The 21,373-nt window shown below is 38.8% G+C and overlaps 3 protein-coding genes across 4 annotated transcripts; 1 reads left to right on the top strand and 2 right to left on the bottom strand.

Annotated features, from left to right (window-relative positions):
- Positions 1–37: 37 nt before the first annotated feature.
- LOC121945039 (uncharacterized) lies at positions 38–5,061 on the bottom strand. Its single transcript, XM_042489036.2, has 5 exons — positions 4,901–5,061; positions 4,281–4,335; positions 2,224–2,292; positions 1,034–1,118; positions 38–801 (listed from the first exon to the last, which is right to left on the bottom strand). Exons 1-5 carry the CDS (start codon positions 4,985–4,987, stop codon positions 753–755), a joined length of 345 nt encoding a protein of 114 aa, XP_042344970.1. The 5' UTR covers positions 4,988–5,061; the 3' UTR covers positions 38–752.
- Positions 5,062–6,509: 1,448 nt separating this feature from the next.
- Positions 6,510–12,162, bottom strand: ykt6 (YKT6 v-SNARE homolog (S. cerevisiae)). 2 transcript variants are annotated; one of them, XM_042488976.2, is made up of 8 exons: positions 11,929–12,162; positions 11,392–11,567; positions 10,355–10,437; positions 9,380–9,480; positions 9,193–9,297; positions 8,951–9,016; positions 8,503–8,604; positions 6,510–8,407 (listed from the first exon to the last, which is right to left on the bottom strand). In XM_042488976.2, exons 2-8 carry the CDS (start codon positions 11,493–11,495, stop codon positions 8,372–8,374), a joined length of 597 nt encoding a protein of 198 aa, XP_042344910.1. In that variant the 5' UTR covers positions 11,496–11,567; positions 11,929–12,162; the 3' UTR covers positions 6,510–8,371. The 2 variants fall into 2 exon arrangements, with proteins under 2 accessions (XP_042344910.1, XP_087932674.1); XM_088076548.1 differs by having other exon boundaries at positions 11,803–11,942.
- A 3,763-nt stretch (positions 12,163–15,925) lies between these two features.
- On the top strand, positions 15,926–21,132 carry gck (glucokinase (hexokinase 4)). The gene is made up of 10 exons (XM_042488338.2): positions 15,926–16,098; positions 16,659–16,821; positions 16,964–17,118; positions 17,368–17,487; positions 17,628–17,723; positions 17,831–17,930; positions 18,036–18,219; positions 18,849–19,004; positions 19,918–20,151; positions 20,392–21,132. The coding sequence occupies exons 1-10, from the start codon at positions 16,018–16,020 to the stop codon at positions 20,537–20,539; spliced, it is 1,437 nt and encodes a 478-aa protein (XP_042344272.1). The 5' UTR covers positions 15,926–16,017; the 3' UTR covers positions 20,540–21,132.
- Positions 21,133–21,373: the final 241 nt, after the last annotated feature.

Genomic DNA, 21,373 nt, shown 5'->3' with positions numbered 1-21,373 from the left:
AATATATCATGAAAAAAAACAAGTGATAAAGTCTGACTTCAAGTTTTACCAAACTGTGACTCAGTCACAGATCTTAGCATTTATTTATAGTCACATTCCACTAAATATAAAAAAAGTCACAGTTTATTATAGAGAGTCAGAAGTCATACAGTAGTTACAGCATCCTGAGTAACATGAATAAACCATGGGGATTTCAAAGAAGAAAATATCAAAATCCATTTCTAAATTTAACAGTAAATGCGATCTAAAGACTTGACTTGCTTCAGGAGCTTCAGGAGAAAATACTATTTGGAAATATTTTGCCAAAATAGAAGACATGTTTAAAATGTAACTGTCAATTTGGTGCATGCAACATAAAAAGATCTACATATACCAAACATATCACCACAACCTCTCTATCACACATACATGCAGCTTATTGGTCGCTGGAGCGAGCGGTGGCCTCGTCCCTCAGTAGTGCAGAGTTCACAGAAAAAAAGCAGCATGACCTGACCTGCCAAACAAGTGTATCACATCAACATTGAGCTTTGGGTCAACAGGACAACAGTAAAGCTGAGGGAAACAGTCACTCAGTTGAGTCAGGGTTTTTTTGTGGTTTGATCTTTGGAGTCATGAGGAGGAACTTCTTTAGAAGCATGTTGTCACTCTGGTGCTTTTCTGTGACTTGAAGCAAAACCTGCTGTCAGATCTTTAGTCCTCACAAGTAATATCTAAAACGACCTGCTGAGCAGATGCCTGGAAGCCATTCTTCTTCACACAGACGTCCTCTGTTGTACTCTCATCCTCACCTTGCTGTGCTTTCTGGAAAGGAAACACAAATGAGAGTGTTCACATGACAACAATAAAACAGCAACACAACTTAATGTGAAGTGGAAAAAATGCCTATCATGTGAGGTGATTCATCTTTCTTTGATGAGCTAGGATACAGAGTTCACACTTGTGACACTAAAAGGCACTTTGCAAGATTGCTGTGTCAACAAAATCAGAATGAGGCTCCACCAAAGTCAAGTCAGGGCTTGTGTCTGTCTATTACCGTTGTGGTGGCGATACCATGCACTTCCAGAGAACGGCGTAGAGACCGAGTAAGAAGACAATGAACAATGTGGCTGCAATTGCACCTAAAAGCACAAACACATAAATGTTAAAACACAGCAGGACATATGCATGTTTCCAGTGCAGTGTTGCATGATTCACTGAATGCTGTATCTTCTGCAGTTTATCCTGTTGAGCTCAATGAACAGGTTCCTCCACAGAGAACAGCAACTGCTCATGACTATTTTGCTGCTCATTTTCCTATCCATCTTCAGGGCACTATTATATATACAAACATTCATCCCACTCTGAGAGAAAATACAACATGAGAATCTTTTCAGTGCTTTGGAAATAGCTCCCTTCCTGTTTGCGGCTTGTAAATGTCACCTCTCAGAGCTCTGCAGACTATCATCCTGCATTCAGAATATTCCTGCCCGTTGCTGAGACCTGAGGAATTTCACTGCCCTTTCCAGATTTCTACTCAGGCTCTGGTGAACTGACACTGTTATGGTAGTGTTTTATTTTAGAACGTGCATGACAAAAACCACCAGTCTCGGATTATTTTTGGAAAACCTCGTTTTCCAACGCAGCCAAGGAAAATAACCCCCAGCAATTTCATCGAAATGACAAGACGTCTGTTGTTTTGCAGTCATACTCCGAAAAGAACTGCCAAATAAAATGTTTTTGAATATTTGAAAGCTTGCTTGGCTGTTGGTGGAGTAACTCAACCCTCTGAGTGAAAACAATCTGAGTTAGCTGTTGACTTAAGGTGGTGCATGTCACAAAAGCAGGTGTTTTTCTCTTAAACAGACTTTAGAATATCAGCTTATGCCATCACACAGATGAGTCCTACAGGCTCCGTTGAACAGGTTGAGGAATTCTTTGCTCTGTACTAAATCAGAGTATGGCTTCCAAGTAGGCTTAGTGTACCTGGCTCAAACACTGCATGTAATTGGAGTGATTGTCTGATTGTATTGCATTCCCTTTTTCTTAATGTGATGTAATGTGTGTTTCTGATGTGATTTGTAATGTTTGTAATATGGCTTTGTTGTTTGGTGAAATGTTTTGTAATTTTGTATTCATGTAAACTAGTTGACATCCCAACAAAAATGTCTGATTTTTCAAATTGTTTTCTCAAATCAAATTCATTATTCATCAAAGACATCAGATTTTGGTCAAAGTGATACTCACCAGGGATGATTCCACTGCTGCTGGTTAGAGAGTCCTCTGCGCCAGGACGGGAGGCAGCTGCAGTTGAACCTTCATGGGGAAAAAACAGAAATACTTGACAACAGAGCCAACCTAAGAACAAGACTGTGTGTGACACATTTGTCTGCATTTACTAATTCCAGAATGAGACTATAAGGGATATAAAACTAACCTTTTTGATCACTTTAGGACATCTTGGACTATTATCTCTGTATGTTGCACATATTTGCTTTACTGTGAACTATTGTGCATCCCCTGATTAATATTTTTCTAAACAAAACTGTACAGCTTTCTAATTCTGAAACACCAATATTGTACATATTTGTTATGTTATAGTTATTTTATTCAGTAACTGTAGAGGTATATTTCTTATGTTATTTTTGTAATGTCATTCTTCATGTAAGTTCTTGACTTAGGCAGTAGCCTACTCATTTGCACTTACCTTTAAAACGTAAAAAGAAGGATATAAGGGTATAGGCATACAAACAAACAAAAACAAGGAATAAAGTGAAATATATATATACATATGTATCTTCAAAATCAGAGGACTAGCACAATTAACAAAAAATACGTGTACATGAAACAAAAAAAGAAGAAAAAAGAAGTGAAAAGCACAAACAAAAATAAAAGTAGAAAAGAGGCTGTGTTGTAAGCTGAACCTGATGAGCAGAGGCGTGGATCTAATTGACGATGTTAATGTGTCCCTCTGGAGTTGCCGTATAGTAGGGAAAAAAGTTGTGGGGGGAACTTCCACTCTTTTCGGGGCTCCTGCTTGTGAGCATGAGAGTTTTGGTAAAGGAAAATAAAAGGACAGCAGTTGCTGGTGGAGCTGTCACCCCACCTTCCGTCCCGTGTATTGTTTTGTTAGTTATCCAGTTAGGTCGCTCGGTTACATTGGTGGCAGCAGCGTTCATCAACAAGCCTTCAGTGGCCTTTTCTGTGCACGTGCGCAGCCGTTAGCCTTGCTATTGTTTTTAGCTTAACTGCCTCAGTTTAGCTAGCTAGCTAGCCCAAACATGGTGCTTGAGACTGCGCACAACTACATCACAAATATGAGAGCGGAGATGAGGAGCCTTTTAAACGCGGCAGGGGGATGTTTGACTGTCGCTCGCCCGGCAGGGACTCTCGCTTCACTGGTGACCAGAGCCAGAGTTTCCTCAGCTGGGTGAAGCAGCTGGAGGCGGCGGAGACTGCAGTTATGAGCCGGTAAGGATTCTTCGTACTGGCCTCAGCAACTCCAGAGAGACACACAATATACAGCACTGTGCTACAGTTAACACACTGTTGTTTAACTGGAAACACACAGATTACTGCACATGATACTAAGCAGCTGCCCTGCACATAACATGTAGACCTAGCTAACAGGATGTAGCAAGCTAATTCGCAGGAAAAAAAAGTTTTGTGTTGTTAGGCAACAGCTGTCACTTCCTGCTCTTTTGGCCGTAGGCACGAGGCTGCAACAGCACTTCCATATTGCCTAAATCTCTCTCTCTCTCTATGTATGTATGTATGTATGTATGTATGTATATATGTGTGTGTATTAAGTGTTAAGTAACACACCTTATTCTGATTCTCTGGTCAACTAATTGAGTATGTATTGTTATATGCGTTGTGTATCTAAAATCCATCTCTTCAGCTACCGTTAGTGGGGTTGTCTGTGAGCTTTGACCACCAGCTAGTTTTTCATACAGTATGTTTCTATGATTTCCTCCTAAATAACTGGCATTTTTGTATCCGCTGAAACCTGCATTTTGGACAGGGACGCAGCTTCTCTGGAGCATTGCTATTTGTCGTATGTTGCTCTGTAGTACTGATTTTCAGTCATCTAAAGCTGACATACTACTAAAAGGAATTTACCTGAAGTGGTTTCTTCTGTTTATCTGGCCCTGTGATCTGATTTTAGGGGCTGTGGTAGTGGATATACATGTCGTTCAGGTTTTTACTTGAATCAAAACACAAAATATCAATTTACAACAAAAATCTAAGGTACAGCTCAGGTAAACGACTCAAGAGGAAAACACAAGAGGAAAAAAACTCACCATTTCTATGTTGAAAGGTGTGTAAAAGCTGTCGTGTGAGATCTGGGTCAACCATCTGAAAATGCAGCAAAACATGCGTGTTTGAACAAAACAGAAGTGGGGCATAGGGCACTGGCAGGACAGGACACACTCGGATACTTGTCTGTGTTGAAATAAACTTAATGCAAATACTTTGTGACACAGAGAAAGAAAGCGAAAATGAGATGTGAAGTTAGGCTGGATCAGCAGGCAGTCGTGCTGCTGAGTGAGTGCAGAGGTGGGAAACTTGCTGCAGGAAGTCTAACAAAGTGGAAAATCAGAGCGCTTCGGGCAACGACAGGAGGCAAAGATAAGAAAAACGTGCAAGATAAGAACATATAAGTAACCCACATTTCCAAAACATTTGCGTCGAGAAACTTTTTCCTACAGCTGAATGATACAACAATTTCGAGGTTAAAATCTTAATGAAATACTTCTCACTGAAGGCTTGTAAACATGTAAATCAGTCACGGGTCATGTTTTAAACGTCGTAAAGTAGAACCGAGAGAGAGAGAGAGGAGCTCACAGCGGGCTTGTTTTGCTTCATCGCTGCTCTTCAGGAAGAGTTTAAAAAGCGTTTATTTACTTCGTTAACTTCTTACCTTCGAGCTGTTCCCGTTGTAGATGACAGACTTGCTCTTGTTTTTCACCTCGCTCCACATTTTTGAGGCTATGCGGTTAGACTTCATCAGTTCATGATGTTTTCTTCTTCGCACCTCAGCTGTGCGCGAGACGCGCCTCTCGTGCTGCGTTTAAGGGCTTCTGTTGAACTCGTACTTTCCCACGCGGAAATGTGGCTTATTAAATCTGCATAGGGTATATGAAATACTTTTTACATATTAAGTAAAAACATACATGTACGCATATGTACATACTATATATGAAACATATTTAAAATTGGGTCAATTTCATTTATTGACATATGTCTAGTATGGTTACAAATAATTGCATAGGCGTTTTGTTTTTCAAAAACTTGAATATATATTTATACCATATAATAACTAATTGTATAGATATTTGACATATGTATTTATGCAAATTTTACCATGAGTTTTTCTTCTGTAACAAACTTGCATTTCAAAGTATGCAGAGGATGTATGTATTTATAGGTAAATATATATGTTTATGTTGTAGAAGTATTTGTTAGGCTATATGCTTTTTACATATAAAACTATCTCAAAGCCTATAAATATATTTTGATATTATATGTAAGCCTAAATAAAGGAAGATAGGCATGTGTGTCAAAAAAAAATCACAAGAAAACATATTTAAGCACAGTTTTTGTGTACATGTTGTTTTCATAAACTTGCATATTTATATTAAATATCATTAACATTTATAGAAGCAACATATAATACTAGATATAAATTTATTTTACAGACATTTTCAATAAATATACAAATATTTCATTATGGGTATTTCATATATGTTATAAACTTAGATCTTAATATATCCAGAGGATGTGTGTATTATCCACCCAGTTTAATTAATTATTATTATATTTGGCTGTACAGATAACATATGCAGCAACATCACTCTTGATATTGGTTTTTATGTGTCATACATCACATTTCCGTATGCATTGCATTTCGTATAGACAAGAACCTCAGGCCATGTCTAATGCGTTTTGATTGAAGGAAGGGTGGTATAATGTTGATTTAGTAGTGTAAATAATAGATTTGTTATATATGTTTGAAACAGTCTTTCAGGTGTGTAATTTATGTATCACAAAACTTCAAACTGTTTTTTTTTTTTTTTTTACAATGAATCATGTATTTTCACTCATTTGGTCAAAAAAAATCTCCATGCTAACCACCTCAGTTGTGATAAAATACAAATCATATCACCCAAATATACTCTTGAGCCTTTCATGGATTCTGTTCCTGTTCAGATTAAACATTTCCTACAACACGTGAAGGGTGCATCAGCTTCTGAGCTGACCTTCCTGTTGAAAGTTGGAGGATAGGCCACAAGTTCCCTGTTTGATTTGAGATATTGATATTTAATATAGGACTGTTGACTTTCAGACACTGCACAGGACTAGGTTTCCTTCACATTGTGTACCAGGATTTCCTTCAACACCTCAACACCACCTTGGATAGTTTCCACTTTAGATGCCAGAAAACACCACCAACAGACGCCATTGTTTGCGTTTATCTAAACCAGATAACATGTTCTGTCAACAATCAGTGTTAAAAAAAAACCCAAATGTTAATACAGACAGAAGAGAGCAGTTTATTATGTGAAGTCTTTGTTTTAAATTTGCAGACCACATCTGGATCAAAACATTTAATGCAGACTGTTTCAACACACAGATTTTCAAATTTAGCACATTAATTTAAAATTTTGAAAAGAAGAAATTAAACAAATCTGAGAAATAACCCTGGGCACACTTCACATGGAAATTAGTCAAAAGAATAGCATATACAAAGGTCAATGACCATTTATTCTCTCCACTTTAAAAGAGAGACACACACCAACAGTCTGCAGAGATATTGCACAAAAGTTTACACTGTAAAAGCAGAAAGACCAATTCAGATCACACAAACGCGCAACGGTCCTCACACACAGGCACTCAACAGAAATGCAGCCTGCAGATGATGTATTACAGCAAATCTCATTCATACACACACACACACACACACACACACAGCAGAAAGATAGCAGAGAAACATCTAAAATACACAACCAAAGGCATCTCTTTATCTTAAACTCATCCGCAGTTCCTGAAGAAAGACAGTCAGTCCTAAACATGAAGCAGACAGTGCTGACAGTAAAAAGAAACGTCAGTGTGGAGTGTCTTGAAATAAAATGTGAGATCAGTTAATTTATGTTTGTCCTCTTTTCAAACAGTATGTCCATTTTGGGGGACACTAAACAACTACACAATAAGAGGCCAGCTTTCCCAGAATCACCTCAGTCACGATAAATGAAGTGCCAGTGATCCCAGATTTGAGAGGTACAAACAGGCCCCAGACTGCAGAAGCCTGAGTGGCCTTTTTAAACTTTAAAATGTTGCTTAAGTGTCATGTGTGTTGGCTACCAGAGTAAAAAGCATGGCTACAATACATAAAGTAAAAGAGAACAGCTTCAAAGTCTTGTCCTTTTCATGAGAGGACATCATTTATAGACAAGAACAGGGCGGGTTACATGTTAGCCACACTGCAGTAAGGCTGTGTTTATGAAGAAACAACTCTCTACATGTCACATCTACTCTTCCATCAGCTTTAAAATGCATCATCACTCAATAGCACACCAAAGTGGGAATGTTTAAGGTTTCATTTAACACTATGAGACAGTGAAAAAATTAAAGAGATCACATAACTTAATCCAGTCTAGCAAAGATGTTTCATTGTAAAATTCTGTGACTTTCTGATATCACATGTCCAAGTAGCCACTTACTGCTTGGCTCACATTAGAGTTTTAGATTGACCTCAACATTGAGGCTCATTGGAACAATATGAGTGTATAAACAGAGCCACCTAGTGGGCAACAAAGGTTACTCCTGAAATTCAAAACAAACAAAAAAAAAACCAGTTCTAAGTTTTCAGCTGAACCGAAACCATGACGCATTTCAAGAAATCACAAGATAAGACTGTGAGATTGTCAGAGTTGCCTTGAAGCAGAAGCATAACCGTGGTTAATACTCTTAGACACATTTTTAAGAATTGAAACAAACTATCAAGATTTGATTCAATCTGAATAACATTAAATGGTTTGAAGATGTTTCAACAACACATCACCGATACACAACGTCACGCTATTATGTCCGCAGCTGGTACTGAAACACCACACAGATGTTTTACCCTTTGAAATGGTTAAAAATAATCCAAATTTTACTTCTTCCCCCAACCAAACCCCATCACTCCTTCAGCCCCCATCAGCTGCAATCTGGACAGGTCACACATAAGACTGGCCATCACCTTCCACGCACTCATCTCTGTGCCCCATCTCGTGTTAGTTAGCGTCCGTTCTGTCCTTTGTGTTGAGAGCTGGTGGCTGGTGCATGATGGGAGTTGTAGGAAAAGCAGAAAGGCAGAGAGAGGCGTGTCCAAGAGGACGAGGCAGCAGCATCACATGATTTCACAGCATGAGTTCTGTTTCCGTGCCTGCAGGGTTAACATGAACACAGTCAGGCATTGAAACAGTTAATGACCATTAGACTTTCAGCTCAGCATTGATAATCTAAATGGTCAGCGCTTACAGTCTTGTAGAAGGCTTTGGACTGGTTTCCCAGGTGCTCTGACTTTGCCACAAGGTCATCCAGCTTCTCTCCTCTCTCCAACAAGCTCTCCATGGTGTTGTGCTACAGAAACAATAGATTTGTTTATGTAATATTGCACAGTGTAATGATTTTGACTTGACAAGGGCTCTGGAAATGCAACATTATGTTTCAGGTATGAAGAGCCACAATTTAAACAATCTGACTAATGCACTCTAGTCTGAAGATTATTTTCCCGACTGTGGTTCATTGTGACAGTTGTGGAGAACTAGAGAATGACAAACTACCTCTTTGCCCTCTCAGTTTAGTGCTCTTACATTTATGTTCTGCCATAATGAAAAACATGAAAGCCTCCATCGAAGTGAGTAACATGCATATATTTCAGCCTCTAAATTTTAAAATTGTGCGTCAGCTTTGAAAGCTATCTTACCAAAATGATCTTTGTCTCATCCAGCTCGGCCTGCACTTTGGTCATTGCATCTGCTTCTCTGGGGTTCTGGAGGGAAAAACCATATACATGAGTTTCATCTTCATGCCTCCATCTTTAAATAACACCAGAGCTCATCTAAATATTATTTAGTCAAGAGTGTAACAGGACATACGAAATCAGAGAATATGGTACCATACTTGCTTTGACATATTTTCTGATAAACAGATAACACAATGACTGACCTGATATTTAGAAAGGTGAATATCCAGGGCTTTGTAATTTATGGTTTCAGGATTACCAGAGGGCCAGTCTATACTGTCCACTTGTCTGGAGAACTCTTCTAATACCTGGAAAAAAAGGAATGCTATCTCAATATTAACAGCAAAGTGCAACAGTTATGCATTTTTATGTACATGTTTTTGTACACACCTTGTCTAGCAATGTGAAACAGACTCTCTGTGGGTATTCAGTGTCTGCGATGACCACAGCACTCAGGTTGTCATTTCTTACATACACGTGGCACAGGTACTCTGAAAGAGAAAGAGAAACCATGGATGGTATGATCAAAACAGAAAACTGATTTTAAAAAGGCATTTCCTGGTATTATGGTGCAGGTGATGTGTTATGTTGTTCCAGAAGAAAAGCTGAAGAAAATATGATAATTTTGTGAGCATAATGTTCTCCATACGATGGCTGATGTGCAAACATCATGCATTGTGGCTGTGCTTTTCCTGTCATTTTTTAACATTGGCTTCATGAAACATGATGTTACACACTTCTATCATTTTCATAATTCCGCTTGTTTCATGCTGAGTGAGTAGAAAGGCTTGTTACAGTGACAGTGATAATACACGGGAAGGTCCCTGGGAAGAATATACACAGAGACGTGGCCTATCAATGCTATACATCAGTGATAATCAGCTTAGGCCTGCGGCAAGTAAAGGTGTTAGTGGTCCACTTAAATGTAAATAATATTCAAAAGTGCATGAAAAAACATCAAATATAGCTTATAAAAATTGCCAAGGTCGGATCCTCAGGACGCCAAACTGAGATCCAGGCGTGGCCTCAAATGTCCTCAAATCCTAAACACCCCCTGTGTACAGCCAATCAGCATCAGGCTGCTGTGTGAGGCCCCTGGCCTCTTGTCATTTTGCAAAAGTGGCCCCTGAGCACAGTAAGCTGAGTATCCCTGCTGTATTACAACCACTCTGACAGCAGGATGCCCCTTGTACTGTAAATATTAACTACATGTGCACTACATCGTCACAGATAACACAAAGTGGATACCGTTATGTAAACTGGGTGGCAGCAAACCTAATGAGATACTAAAACAGTTTCTATGAATTAAAAAAGATAAATAAACATTTGAAATCTTCAGATTGGGCTGAACATGCTCATGTTTACCTTGTTCTTTGACAGAGGCACGGCTTCCTTGTGATGTCCGTTCAACAATCAAGGCACTGGTGAAGGTCATGAACTCCTGAACACTAAATACAGCAAAAAAATACTGTCACCTTTGGAAAAATATTAAAGTATGATCAGGCATTATTTATACTTGACACTATATTATGAATTGTAATCAATTATCAAACTTGCTGCAAAACTAAACCAACTAATGATGTATGATGGAGCATAGTGTTCAAGATCAAAAACCTGAAACCCTAACTTGGTGTTTCATGGGCTGTATGCTAGTGCATATGAACACAATGTTAAACCATAACTGTCTTTTAGCATTTTATTAAGATCTACGTAATGGCTGCTATATTTTATCTGTTTACAGCCCATTGCCATTTCTTGTTGCCATTGCTGATCTGCATGTCTACATCACCACCAAATCAAATTTTGTTTATACAGCACTTTTCAAACAAATTTAATGCACTTCAAAGTGCTTTACAGTTTGATACAGTTTGACTTCAAAGCGCTTTACAGTTTGATTGCAAAGACAAAAACATGTGAAATAAGCAAAATGAATCTTAAAAAAAAATAGAATAAGTAAAACCATATTTTTTTTTAATAATAAGACACTACATAAACCCAGACTAAAAAGATAGGCTTTTAGTTTACGTTTTAAAGTATCAATGTACATGTAAGCCTGGCTGTATGTTGCTGCTTCATGCTGCTTGCATAGCTATCTGTGCTAAAATGCTGCTCGTTGTTGCTTTGTTATTGGTATGTAGCGATGTTCAATTGTTTCTTGTTGCTTTCTATGGCTTATGTTCTGTCTTGAGAATTCCTGTTTGTTACCGCTTTTGCTGTCTTTATGGTGTCCTGCTGTCTTTGTTCTGGGAATTTGATGATTTTATGGATTTCAAAACATCTTGCCACAGCAATCCAGGTGAAAATTGGCCATCTGGCTAACACTGACATTGACAGAAATGTTACTGTGAATGTTACCAAAGTATTTACTCGCACAGAGGCAGGTTAAATTCAGTCAGACCCACCTGGAGCGCTGAAAGAAGCTGAAGGAGGAGAGGTCATAGGCCGACTTGAGTAGGTTCGCTTTGGTCGCTCCTTTATGGTAGACGCTGATGCTGTAGAGCTTCATGTCGCCGGATCAGTTCTGGTCAGTTGGTCACAGCAGATACGATCACACAGCCCTGATTATCTAATTTGGAAGCTGACACAAGCAGAATCACATGAGAGCATTATCCCTTATCCAGCTCAGCCGGCTAACTATAAGGCAGCTAAAGAAACTTGAGTGAAGTGACAAGTGCTCGCTAAGAAGTGAAAGGAGCCGCCGTATTATTAGCTACCGAGCTAACAAACTATTGCTAGTCATGCTGCGCTTAGGTAGCTACCTTTCTCCTAGCTAAAACAAATAAGTTAACTGACAGCGAGTAGTACAAACTTACCACAGACTGTTCGTTTTGTAAATGCGGGAGAAACGTACATAACACTAGCTACATTCCTGAAATCGAGTCAAGCACACTGTTAGCTACAGATGCTATCAGGTCTTCGTGAGGCCTCGACTAACTTACCGAACAAATCAGCAGCAAACAGTTCGATTCCCGTCAAAACAACCAGATTAACTTTCTATTCCACACACGCTAAAACTCGTAAAAACGTATATCACTAGTCCGGCGACCTAATTACGGTGTAATTAACGCCAACTAAGTAGTTTTCAACATGCAGTTTAGTAACCAATCACCACGTCACGATCCACAAGCGGTCCGACGGGATACTTGCTCCGGTGGAAACAGACGCACTGGCGCCGCTGAGTTCATAGTTCCGATGGGATGAGAGATAAAAGATGGTGAAACTGCTTGTCCAATCAGTGGGTGATATTGCAGTTCTAAATATTTTTGACATTGACATGGATAATGTTAACGTTTCCTCAAGCGAAAAAGGACATTAAAGATAATAAACTAAGACGACACGTAGATATAGATAGATAGATAGTAGATAGATAGATAGATAGATAGATAGATAGGTAGATAGGTAATAATCCCCGAAGAGAAATTCCGACATCATAGTGCCCAATACATTAAAATACAACATTTTAAATACTACAACATACATTAAAACACGACTACAGAAGAAAAATTTAAAACGATGACAACAGACTAAAAACAATGAATAAATTCAGTCCACAAGCAGCTCAGTGTCAATGGGACTGGCAGAGGCAGATGATTTCCACAGTTATAAAGCAGGGAGACTTTGTCATGAAACTATGCATTTTCCCTGAAGGGCAGACTTCTTTCTATGTTGATTGTAACGTAATGTTTGTTTTTTTAATCTGACCAAAATAATTATTTCAATGATAATTCTATTTTTTCTGCATGCCAATCATGTTCAACAAAAACATAAGCAATGGTAACCACATTTTATTTTATTCATTTATTTTTTCTTAAGCAACATTTGTAAGGGAATATGGTAGACTAACCACATCACCTGAGAAATGTATTGATCTAAACCATGAGTGAGACTGAGCATGTGCATGAGTAAAGCAGTTTTGGGCAGGGCAGTTCAGTGGACCTTTACAGGGGCCTGGCTAAATGATTTAGTACTGGGCACAAGTTGATGTAAAATCATGTTATTAGGAGTCTTGGAAATAACTGATGAACAAATTGATTGCATTGACATCTGATGTGGATGAGGATGATAAACTATATTAGTGTTAAGTCATTCTAAATAAATTCTAAAAAACAATTTTATATTTTGATAATACATTTAAATGACAATAGGTCTAAACTTTTAAACAGCTTGGTGGCTCTGTGAGTCAAACTTTTTTTTGTCTACCAAAAACATGGCACCTTCAATTGATGTTTTCTCTGGTAATCTTGCTCCATTTAACAATTTCCTCCTGGCTACTTAACTCAGTGGTAAGTGTTTTCCATGGCAGAAGCGTGCCTGTAATTCATTTCCATGGCAACATATTGAAATCCTTATGGCATGGAAACCGCTGAGCCTTTAGGTGCATCTGTTGACAGGACAGCTGCAGCAGGGGAAGAAATCATTTTTCTTTCCTGGAACTAATTTTGGTTGCGTTGAGATATTGACGTGACATGGTCAGTAAGAAGGCCAGCTACGAATCGGAGGTTTGCTTTATATTTTTCTACTCTAAAATGAAATGTACGTCACTGGAGTGAAGATTTGGATGGAAACTGGGATGTTTTAATCCGTTTTTCCTGCTAAACTGACTTTTGGAGCCAATGGCATATGTTAGTACTGGACCAGCTGTCTGCAACAATGACGACCACATCACTGTTTTTTACACAATAAATCGACAGGAATGAAGACGAATTTTTGTTTTTCTTACTCAAGACGAGGAAAATCCATAGACAATTAATAAAACTTAGGTGCTGCATTCCCAAAGTTTTCAGTTCACTGTTCACCAGAGAGGCCTGGAAAATACTGCAGACATGTAAATTTGTTTGGGACTTGCTGATGAACATTATGTAAATCAAACGTCTCGGGAATATAATAACCTTTCCCACCATAACAGAGGAAATTTGGGAATCTCAATACGTTCTCGGAAGAGCAAGGGAATTTCCGCTGCAGAGCACTGATGGTCGGCGGGACATTTGGGATTTAATCCTCGTCGTGATACGATGGATAAGGTAAAGAAAAAAGTTTAAAATATACTGAATGGAGTGAGTGAGCTTTACTGATGATATATGGCCTATGCTGGCTTTTCTCATCATTCTATCTATCGATCTATCTATCTATCTATCTATCTATCGCGTAGGTTTTGTTTTAACAGTTTGGGGCCCCACATGTGAAACTTAGGTGTAGGGGTCCCCCACTAGACAATTTTGAGCGTCAAACACTTTATGTCCTGCACGCTGGTGATTTTTTATGCAGCAGTATGTGCCTCTTCTGCATCAGTTTATGGTGAATATGCCTTTGATTTCCTCTGCTACTTTCATATGTTTGTTAGAAGAGACCAATGCACATCATCTAAATTCTATCTATCTATCTAACTACATGTCTGCCTGTCTATCTATAAGCCGCTAATTAGAAAGTCTAAGTCAGTATATGTATATAAGTAAATATGTTAATAGTAGTGAAGAATTTAAGTTGTAGCCATTAAACGCAATGATTGCAAACAGTGATGTTATATTTGTGGGTAAACAGGTCAAGTGCTAAAATGTTGCATCAGTACAAGATCATTTCAGTAAATACTTTATTCAGTAGTAAGTGTCATATATAGCGTCAAAGAAATAAGCATTAGATGGAAGATGTCGCAAAGTATTGATGGATTTTCTTTTTTTACACAAACTTAAAGCTACTTAAGGGTGATTTAAGGGGGGAACTGTGTTTAAGAGGCATATCACATGCTAGAGGGTGTACAATATGAACTGTGTGTGTCTTTAGGTCAGTTTTAGAAATCCTACTATCAGGGCACTGGGGGAGAGGGTCACTGTTACCTTACAGTCAGAGGTCAGAGCTAAAAAAAGCTGCTCAGGTAAACTCTGGAGCTGATAAGGACAGAAGGCCTTCACCCACAGCATACTATTGTTAGTTTAAGAGGTCATTCCTCCCTCACTGTTGCTAATTTTAGGCATGTTACTAATTTTACAAATATATGTGTAAGTCTCTCTTCTGAAGTTCCTTCATTGAGCAACCGTGTTGGCATAGGATGTTGCTCTGCCAAATAAAGAATAACAAGTTCAGATTACAAGGTTCAAGTTCAGATTTATTTGAGTCGTCGTGTTTGTTGGTTGCCCTGGGTCACAGGTCATACCTTGCCACATGAAAGCAAAGAAGAATTTACCACATTTATCTTAACTACTTTTTAGGTTAAAGGGCCATCCGAGTAATGGGCATGCAGTCCCTCACTGATAAATGACATAGATTATTGTGAGATTATGATTTTGTGTTTATTTTTGTTCATATAACCTTAAAATAAGAAAAATCTCACTGGGCTAAAAAGTTATTTTTTTCAAGGCAAATTGCTCAAATTGTTTATCACAAGATCAAAGTTAGATTAGAATATTTGACCGTATGTTTAATGACCAACATTTGCTTTTTAAGAAGTCATCATGAAAACACAGGATTCATAAAACCTGTAGTTCAGTTGAAATAATTGTGTATATACAGTCATGATAGAGCATCATGATATATAGAAATATACTGTATATTATATAATCCATATGCTCTGTAAATCAAAGAAATGTTGAAATTTGTCATTAAAACAGAACTGTCCATAAAACTTAATTCTTACTTCTTAGAAACTAGGTCACATAGATTTTTGGCTTGTGTGTGTGTGTGTGTGTGTGTGTGTCTGCGTGTGTGTGTGCGTGTGTGTGTGCATGTGTGTCTGTGTGTGTGTGTGTGTGTGTGTGTGTGTGTGTGTGTGTGTGTGTGTGTGTGTGTGTGTGTGTGTGTGTGTGTGTGTGTGTGTGTGTGTGATTCCCAGTGGCCAGATGGGGTGACTTTTGGGAAGGGGTTGGCGTTTGTGTGTGGTGTGGCCGGCCGGCCCACTTCACCTGAGCATAAAAACAGCTGAAGTTCTCATTCAGTGCTACTCACAGTTCACTGACTCTGCACACACGCAGCGTGGACACACACTCACCACACACCTAGAAACACACACAGAGGCTCATTTAGCTGAATCCGTGAAGATGCCGTGTGTCAGCTCTCATCTCGACCAGATGGTGAAGATGCCTTGTGGCTACAGCTCAGTGGTTGATAAAATCATCATGGTAAGAGTTGTTTTTTCTGTTCGTTATGACTTTATAGAGGTTTACTGTAACTTTAATACTGCTGTGGATTTGTGCTTTAATCCCACATGCGACTATTTGGAAGAAGGAATCTTTACTACATGTCATGTGAATTAACCTTGGTCTTTACACACAGACTGTGCCAAGTTGTTTCAGAAAAAGCTCTGGGTGATGAGCTTGATTGTGTTAGATGTTCAGATGCAACTTTGTCCCGTACTTTACCAAAAATATGGTTGTATGGTGGGACTCTGTTGCAGAACTTACAGTGCTCTGGACTTTCATTGTTTTGTATTGTAAAGTTGTTCCTTTCGTAGCAACTCATTCATCTGTGCTCTGACTCCCTTTTTTTCTGTTACTGCATCTGATTTTCCTTCTTGTTTGTAATACTGAAACCTCATCTTTTAAAAAAATCAATCAATCAATCACCAATCATCAAAATCATCAATCACAGTACAATTTACAGATGTTCTAGTGCATATACAGTATGTATTTAAATAGTCTGCATGCAGCTCCTGACCTGCTCTTCTCTCCTCTCATTGCAGGTAGAGCAGATCCTGTCAGAGTTCAGGCTGAATAAGGAAGAACTAAAAGAAGTCATGAAGAGGATGCAGTGTGAGATGGACAGAGGGCTGCGTTTAGAGACGCACGAAGAGGCCAGTGTCAAAATGCTTCCAACTTACGTCTGCTCCACCCCTGAGGGATCAGGTAGATACTCATTCTTAAAATAAAACATGACCTTCTTCTTTTGTAAAGTCATATAGAGGTCATCTAGATATAATCTAATGAGTATCACCTGTGCAGGTAAAACCAGTACATGCATGTTCAGACAAAGTGTGTGTTTTGACAGAGGTGGGAGATTTCCTGGCTCTAGACCTTGGGGGGACAAACTTCCGTGTGATGCTTGTGAAGGTGGGTGCAGACGAGGAGAGGAGCTGGAAGGTGGCGACCAAGAACCAGATGTACTCCATTCCTGAAGATGCAATGACAGGCACGGCTGAAATGGTTAGTAATTCTTTTTAAGTATCAACAGGTGTTGATTTTTCATCACCGGTTATTAGAGGTCGTAGAGCTGATAGAGCTCAGTAGTGACTATTAAAAACTATCTGAGAATGTCAAAAAATTCTTAAAGGGGTCTGGTTATTTTTGTAAGTGCTGGCATAACAGTGACTTTAAAACTCTCAAAATGAAATCAGCACTAATTACAGCACAAGTTCCCCAAATTTCATATCCTGTCTTCCTCTCTCTGTGCAGCTCTTTGACTACATAGCAGAGTGCATGTCAGACTTTTTGGACAAACATCATATCAAACACAAGAAGCTTCCTCTTGGTTTTACCTTCTCCTTTCCTGTACGACATGAAGACATTGACAAGGTAGGATTATACACAATACGTTGGACATACTTTTAACAAGATGGATTGGACTCGCTTGATTCACTTTATTTGCCTGTTTTATGAAAGTTATGGGTTTTTTTTAAGATAACGCATTAAAAGGTTTGTCTTTTTTTCCACAGGGTATCCTGCTTAACTGGACCAAAGGCTTCAAAGCTTCTGGGGCAGAGGGGAACAATGTTGTCGGTTTACTTAGAGATGCTATCAAGAGACGAGGGGTGAGTTACTGCATCTTTTCTTTCTTTGTAAATAACAGATCTGATTTGTAACACCTGCATACAGCTGCGTGAGTCTAAATGCATTGTCATTTGGTGTTGTCATTCAGGACTTTGAGATGGATGTGGTTGCAATGGTAAATGACACGGTAGCCACCATGATTTCCTGCTATTACGAGGATCGCAGCTGCGAAGTTGGGGTGATTGTTGGTAAGTAGATACAAACACACACAAGAGTGACCACTAATACTGATTTACACTCATGCTTATGTGCAGAGACACATCTAAGGATTGTATATTTGCTTTTTTGACCAGGTACTGGTTGTAATGTCTGTTACATGGAGGAGATGAGGACTGTGGAGCTGGTAGAAGGGGAGGAGGGCCGGATGTGTGTGAACACAGAGTGGGGGGCATTCGGAAACAACGGCGAGCTGGAGGAGTTCAGGTTGGAGTACGACAGAGTGGTGGACGAGACCTCAATTAACCCCGGAAAGCAGCTGTGAGTGCATTCATTTGAAACACACAGTCATGTTCACACTTAGGAAAGCTCGTTACTTGTTTGACCCAACTTCATCTACTGTGTGCACACACACTCAAGTGTTCAAGCTCAGAGTAATGTCATTAAAACGTGCCACACACTCCCTCCCTCATTCTCTGATTGTTTTTCTGGATTAATTACCTTTTTGCGACAATACTCACCTGACTCTCACCTGAGCTCTCTGCATAGTTGCTAAGCTACCGGTTGCTTTTCCTGAGGATGTTTGTGAGTGGCCGGAGCTCTCATACGTCAGTGGTCAGTCAGCGTGTGGAGGTGTCAGATTAATGACCCCTCTCCGCTGCTTGCCATAGTGCCCGTTGGCCTAATGGCTGTTTACCTTTTGCACTGGCAGTCCCTTTAACACAGACAACTGCTGAGCCCAGCCTCATTGAGCCTCTTAAGCACTGACGTTGTCATCCTCATCTGCTCTCCTTCTTTGAGGGAAAAGAAAGTTGTTTGCTTGTGTTTTTTTGTGACGTGCATGTCCTTCCTGTTTCTTCAGCATCCTCTCTTGAGTTCATGTGTCCCACCCTTTCTATCAATATTTATTTAAACTTACCCGTGTCTTCTTTTGTTCTTGCCTCCTGCAGATATGAGAAGCTGATCAGTGGGAAGTATATGGGCGAGCTGGTCAGGCTTGTTCTGATGAAGCTGGTGAATGAGGACCTGCTGTTTAACGGTGAAGCCTCAGAGCAGCTCAAGACACGTGGCAGCTTTGAGACGCGCTACATCTCACAGATAGAGAGGTGAAAATCAAGTCTTGACCTGACTGCAGTTTACCTCCAGCTTGAGACAGCTTTTTTTCTTCTTCTTTTTATAAACAAAAGATATGAAAGAGACATTATTTATGTAGGCGATCATTGCATTTTCATAAGCACAGAGTGGAAAAAAAAACTCATAATATAGCAAAAAGCAGATAATAATTTAAAGCCTGTTATGTTATGTAAGTGTATGCTGTTGATATAAGCTTATATAACATGGCTGATGGTAAATACAGGGAAGCAATTTGGTTTGCTTCACTTACAGTTGTTATGTATGGAGGACCAAAGCTTCCATTATAATAAATAAATTACTTAATAGAAAATTTAATAAAAACATAATAAAAGATATGTTAAAATAAAAGACTCCATTATTAAATAAATGTGTACGTTAATTTTAATATAAATAAATATGTTTAGAAATAGAAAAATAAATAAATCACATAACAAACAAATAAGGAAATGAATGAATATTTAAAATTGAAATAAATTCTAAATAATATAATTCATTTATTTATTGAGCAAAAGACTTACTTTTTATTAATTTCTTTTCATATTTAATTATTTCCCAATTTGTTTTTATCTAAATACATTCTATTTTTAGTTTCTTTCCCAATTTATTTATTTATTTTCAAAATAACCCACACATGTATTTAATAACTGGGTTTTTTATTTCTACATTTCTGTTTTTAGTATTGAGGGCTGCTTTAGCCTTCCACTCTTACCTACTGTGGTATTTTTAGAAGCTTGATTTAATATTTGAATATTGCATACAAAAGGAAAGTAGAAAACATGATTTTCCTATAATAAATAGACCTAGTTGTAAATCAGTATTCTGAACATATTGAAACTAGAAACTATTGCTCTTTCTGACTTTGCCTTTTTGTTATTTTTCTTTCAGTGACACTGGGGACAGAAAACAAATCTACAACATCCTGTCCTCAGTAGGTGTTCTGCCGTCAGAGCTGGACTGTGACATTGTGCATCTGGTCTGTGAGAGTGTTTCCACTCGCTCTGCTCACATGTGCGGCGCAGGGCTTGCTGGTGTGATCAACCTGATGCGGGAGCGACGCAGCCAGGAAGCCCTGAAAATCACAGTGGGGGTTGACGGATCTGTCTACAAGTTACACCCATGGTGAGGAATGCCCCATGTTTCAGACTTCAGAATATCTCAGTCTTCTCAATATGTTAAAGTATAAAGTGAATGAAATATGGTGACTATGTGATCACATTTACCCAAACTCCACAAATATACTGTACTGGAGTAAGGAAATTTGTAAACAGAAACCAAACAGAGGGGGTGATACTGAAAAAGACAGCGGGACAGATGGAGATTTGACTGTTTCTGTATTCGAATGTGTTTTTTCTCTCTCAGTTTCCGCGACAAGTTCCACAAAATCGTCAGGGACCTCACACCTCACTGTGAGATCACCTTCATCCAGTCGGAGGAGGGGAGTGGTCGTGGAGCCGCCCTCATCTCAGCAGTCGCCTGTAAAATGGCTGCTTCCATGCTGACACAGTAAAGGGAGCTGTGCACTGAGCTGTTCCCCGGCACGACAGCGGTGAAGACTGAACTCTGATCTGAGAACATGATGACGCACGTTCACTCAGTCGGGAGCTCCGGCCTTTTTCAGGCTCTGAAGGATGTGTGTCACAGCAAACTGGACGCTCACAGCTGGAAGATGTACAGACAAGACAGCAACTTGTATTATACTGTATTTGGTAGCATTAGACCAACTTGTAGCAATTTTTCAATGTTACTTGTGTATCACTGCCTGTTGATAGTGTTTGGGTGTAGAAACAGCCCATTTCAAAAATGGCCGATGTATTATTGATGATATATTATAATACCTGTGCAAACCTATGTACAAGTCAAGGATTCTTTTTGTAAATGCTATTGTAAACTACATCCAAGTCATTGCTTTGTTGTGTAGTAATTCTTGTTTATGAGCAACAAAATATTTATCTGTATATTTTAATTCAATGTTTACAGCTTTATGTGTGTTAGCCAGTGGGTTGTAATTTTTCATATGTGCATAATGAAATGTGCTTTGGATGTGAATAAGCCTCACTGTAAATAAAACTGCTTAATTAAATTAAACTATTGTGCTTAAAATTTCTGTTATTTGTTTTTTTCGATTGCCAAATATGACTGACGTTCACTGCCACAGCTAAACTGGATTAGCAAATGATTTTTAGGTCATAAAGTTGTGACAGGAAACTGCTCTCTGCAGTAGATTAAGATACATTCTAGTGTCATTCCTTCTTATTTCACTTGATCCCAGATAATATACCAGCTACTATATTTTTAAGCTGGTTTTGTTGTTTACAGTAGAGTAGTCATGTAAAAGTCATAT

This window comes from Plectropomus leopardus, chromosome 4 (genome assembly GCF_026936395.1).
Source record: "Plectropomus leopardus strain MGB_pleo_1.0 chromosome 4, ASM2693639v1, whole genome shotgun sequence".
Lineage (NCBI taxonomy): Eukaryota > Metazoa > Chordata > Actinopteri > Perciformes > Serranidae > Plectropomus > Plectropomus leopardus.
Note: the sequence above shows the minus strand (reverse complement) of the source record. Positions and strands in the feature narration are given on the sequence as shown.

Excerpts from the sequence above, each read along its gene's own strand:
- LOC121945039 (XM_042489036.2), bottom strand. The coding sequence starts at position 4,987 with ATGAAGTCTAACCGCATAGCCTCAAAAATGTGGAGCGAGGTGAAAAAC. Across the intron at positions 2,293-4,280 it reads CACCTTTCAACATAGAAATG|GTTCAACTGCAGCTGCCTCC; the intron begins GTGAGTTTTTTT and ends TTCCCCATGAAG. Across the intron at positions 1,119-2,223 it reads CAGCAGTGGAATCATCCCTG|GTGCAATTGCAGCCACATTG; the intron begins GTGAGTATCACT and ends TTGTGCTTTTAG.
- ykt6 (XM_042488976.2), bottom strand. The coding sequence starts at position 11,495 with ATGAAGCTCTACAGCATCAGCGTCTACCATAAAGGAGCGACCAAAGCG. Across the intron at positions 9,017-9,192 it reads TTCACCTTTCTAAATATCAG|AACCCCAGAGAAGCAGATGC; the intron begins GTCAGTCATTGT and ends TTTTCCCTCCAG. Across the intron at positions 8,408-8,502 it reads CCAAAGCCTTCTACAAGACT|GCACGGAAACAGAACTCATG; the intron begins GTAAGCGCTGAC and ends TTAACCCTGCAG.
- gck (XM_042488338.2), top strand. The coding sequence starts at position 16,018 with ATGCCGTGTGTCAGCTCTCATCTCGACCAGATGGTGAAGATGCCTTGT. Across the intron at positions 16,822-16,963 it reads CTCCACCCCTGAGGGATCAG|AGGTGGGAGATTTCCTGGCT; the intron begins GTAGATACTCAT and ends GTGTTTTGACAG. Across the intron at positions 17,931-18,035 it reads CGAAGTTGGGGTGATTGTTG|GTACTGGTTGTAATGTCTGT; the intron begins GTAAGTAGATAC and ends TTTTTTGACCAG.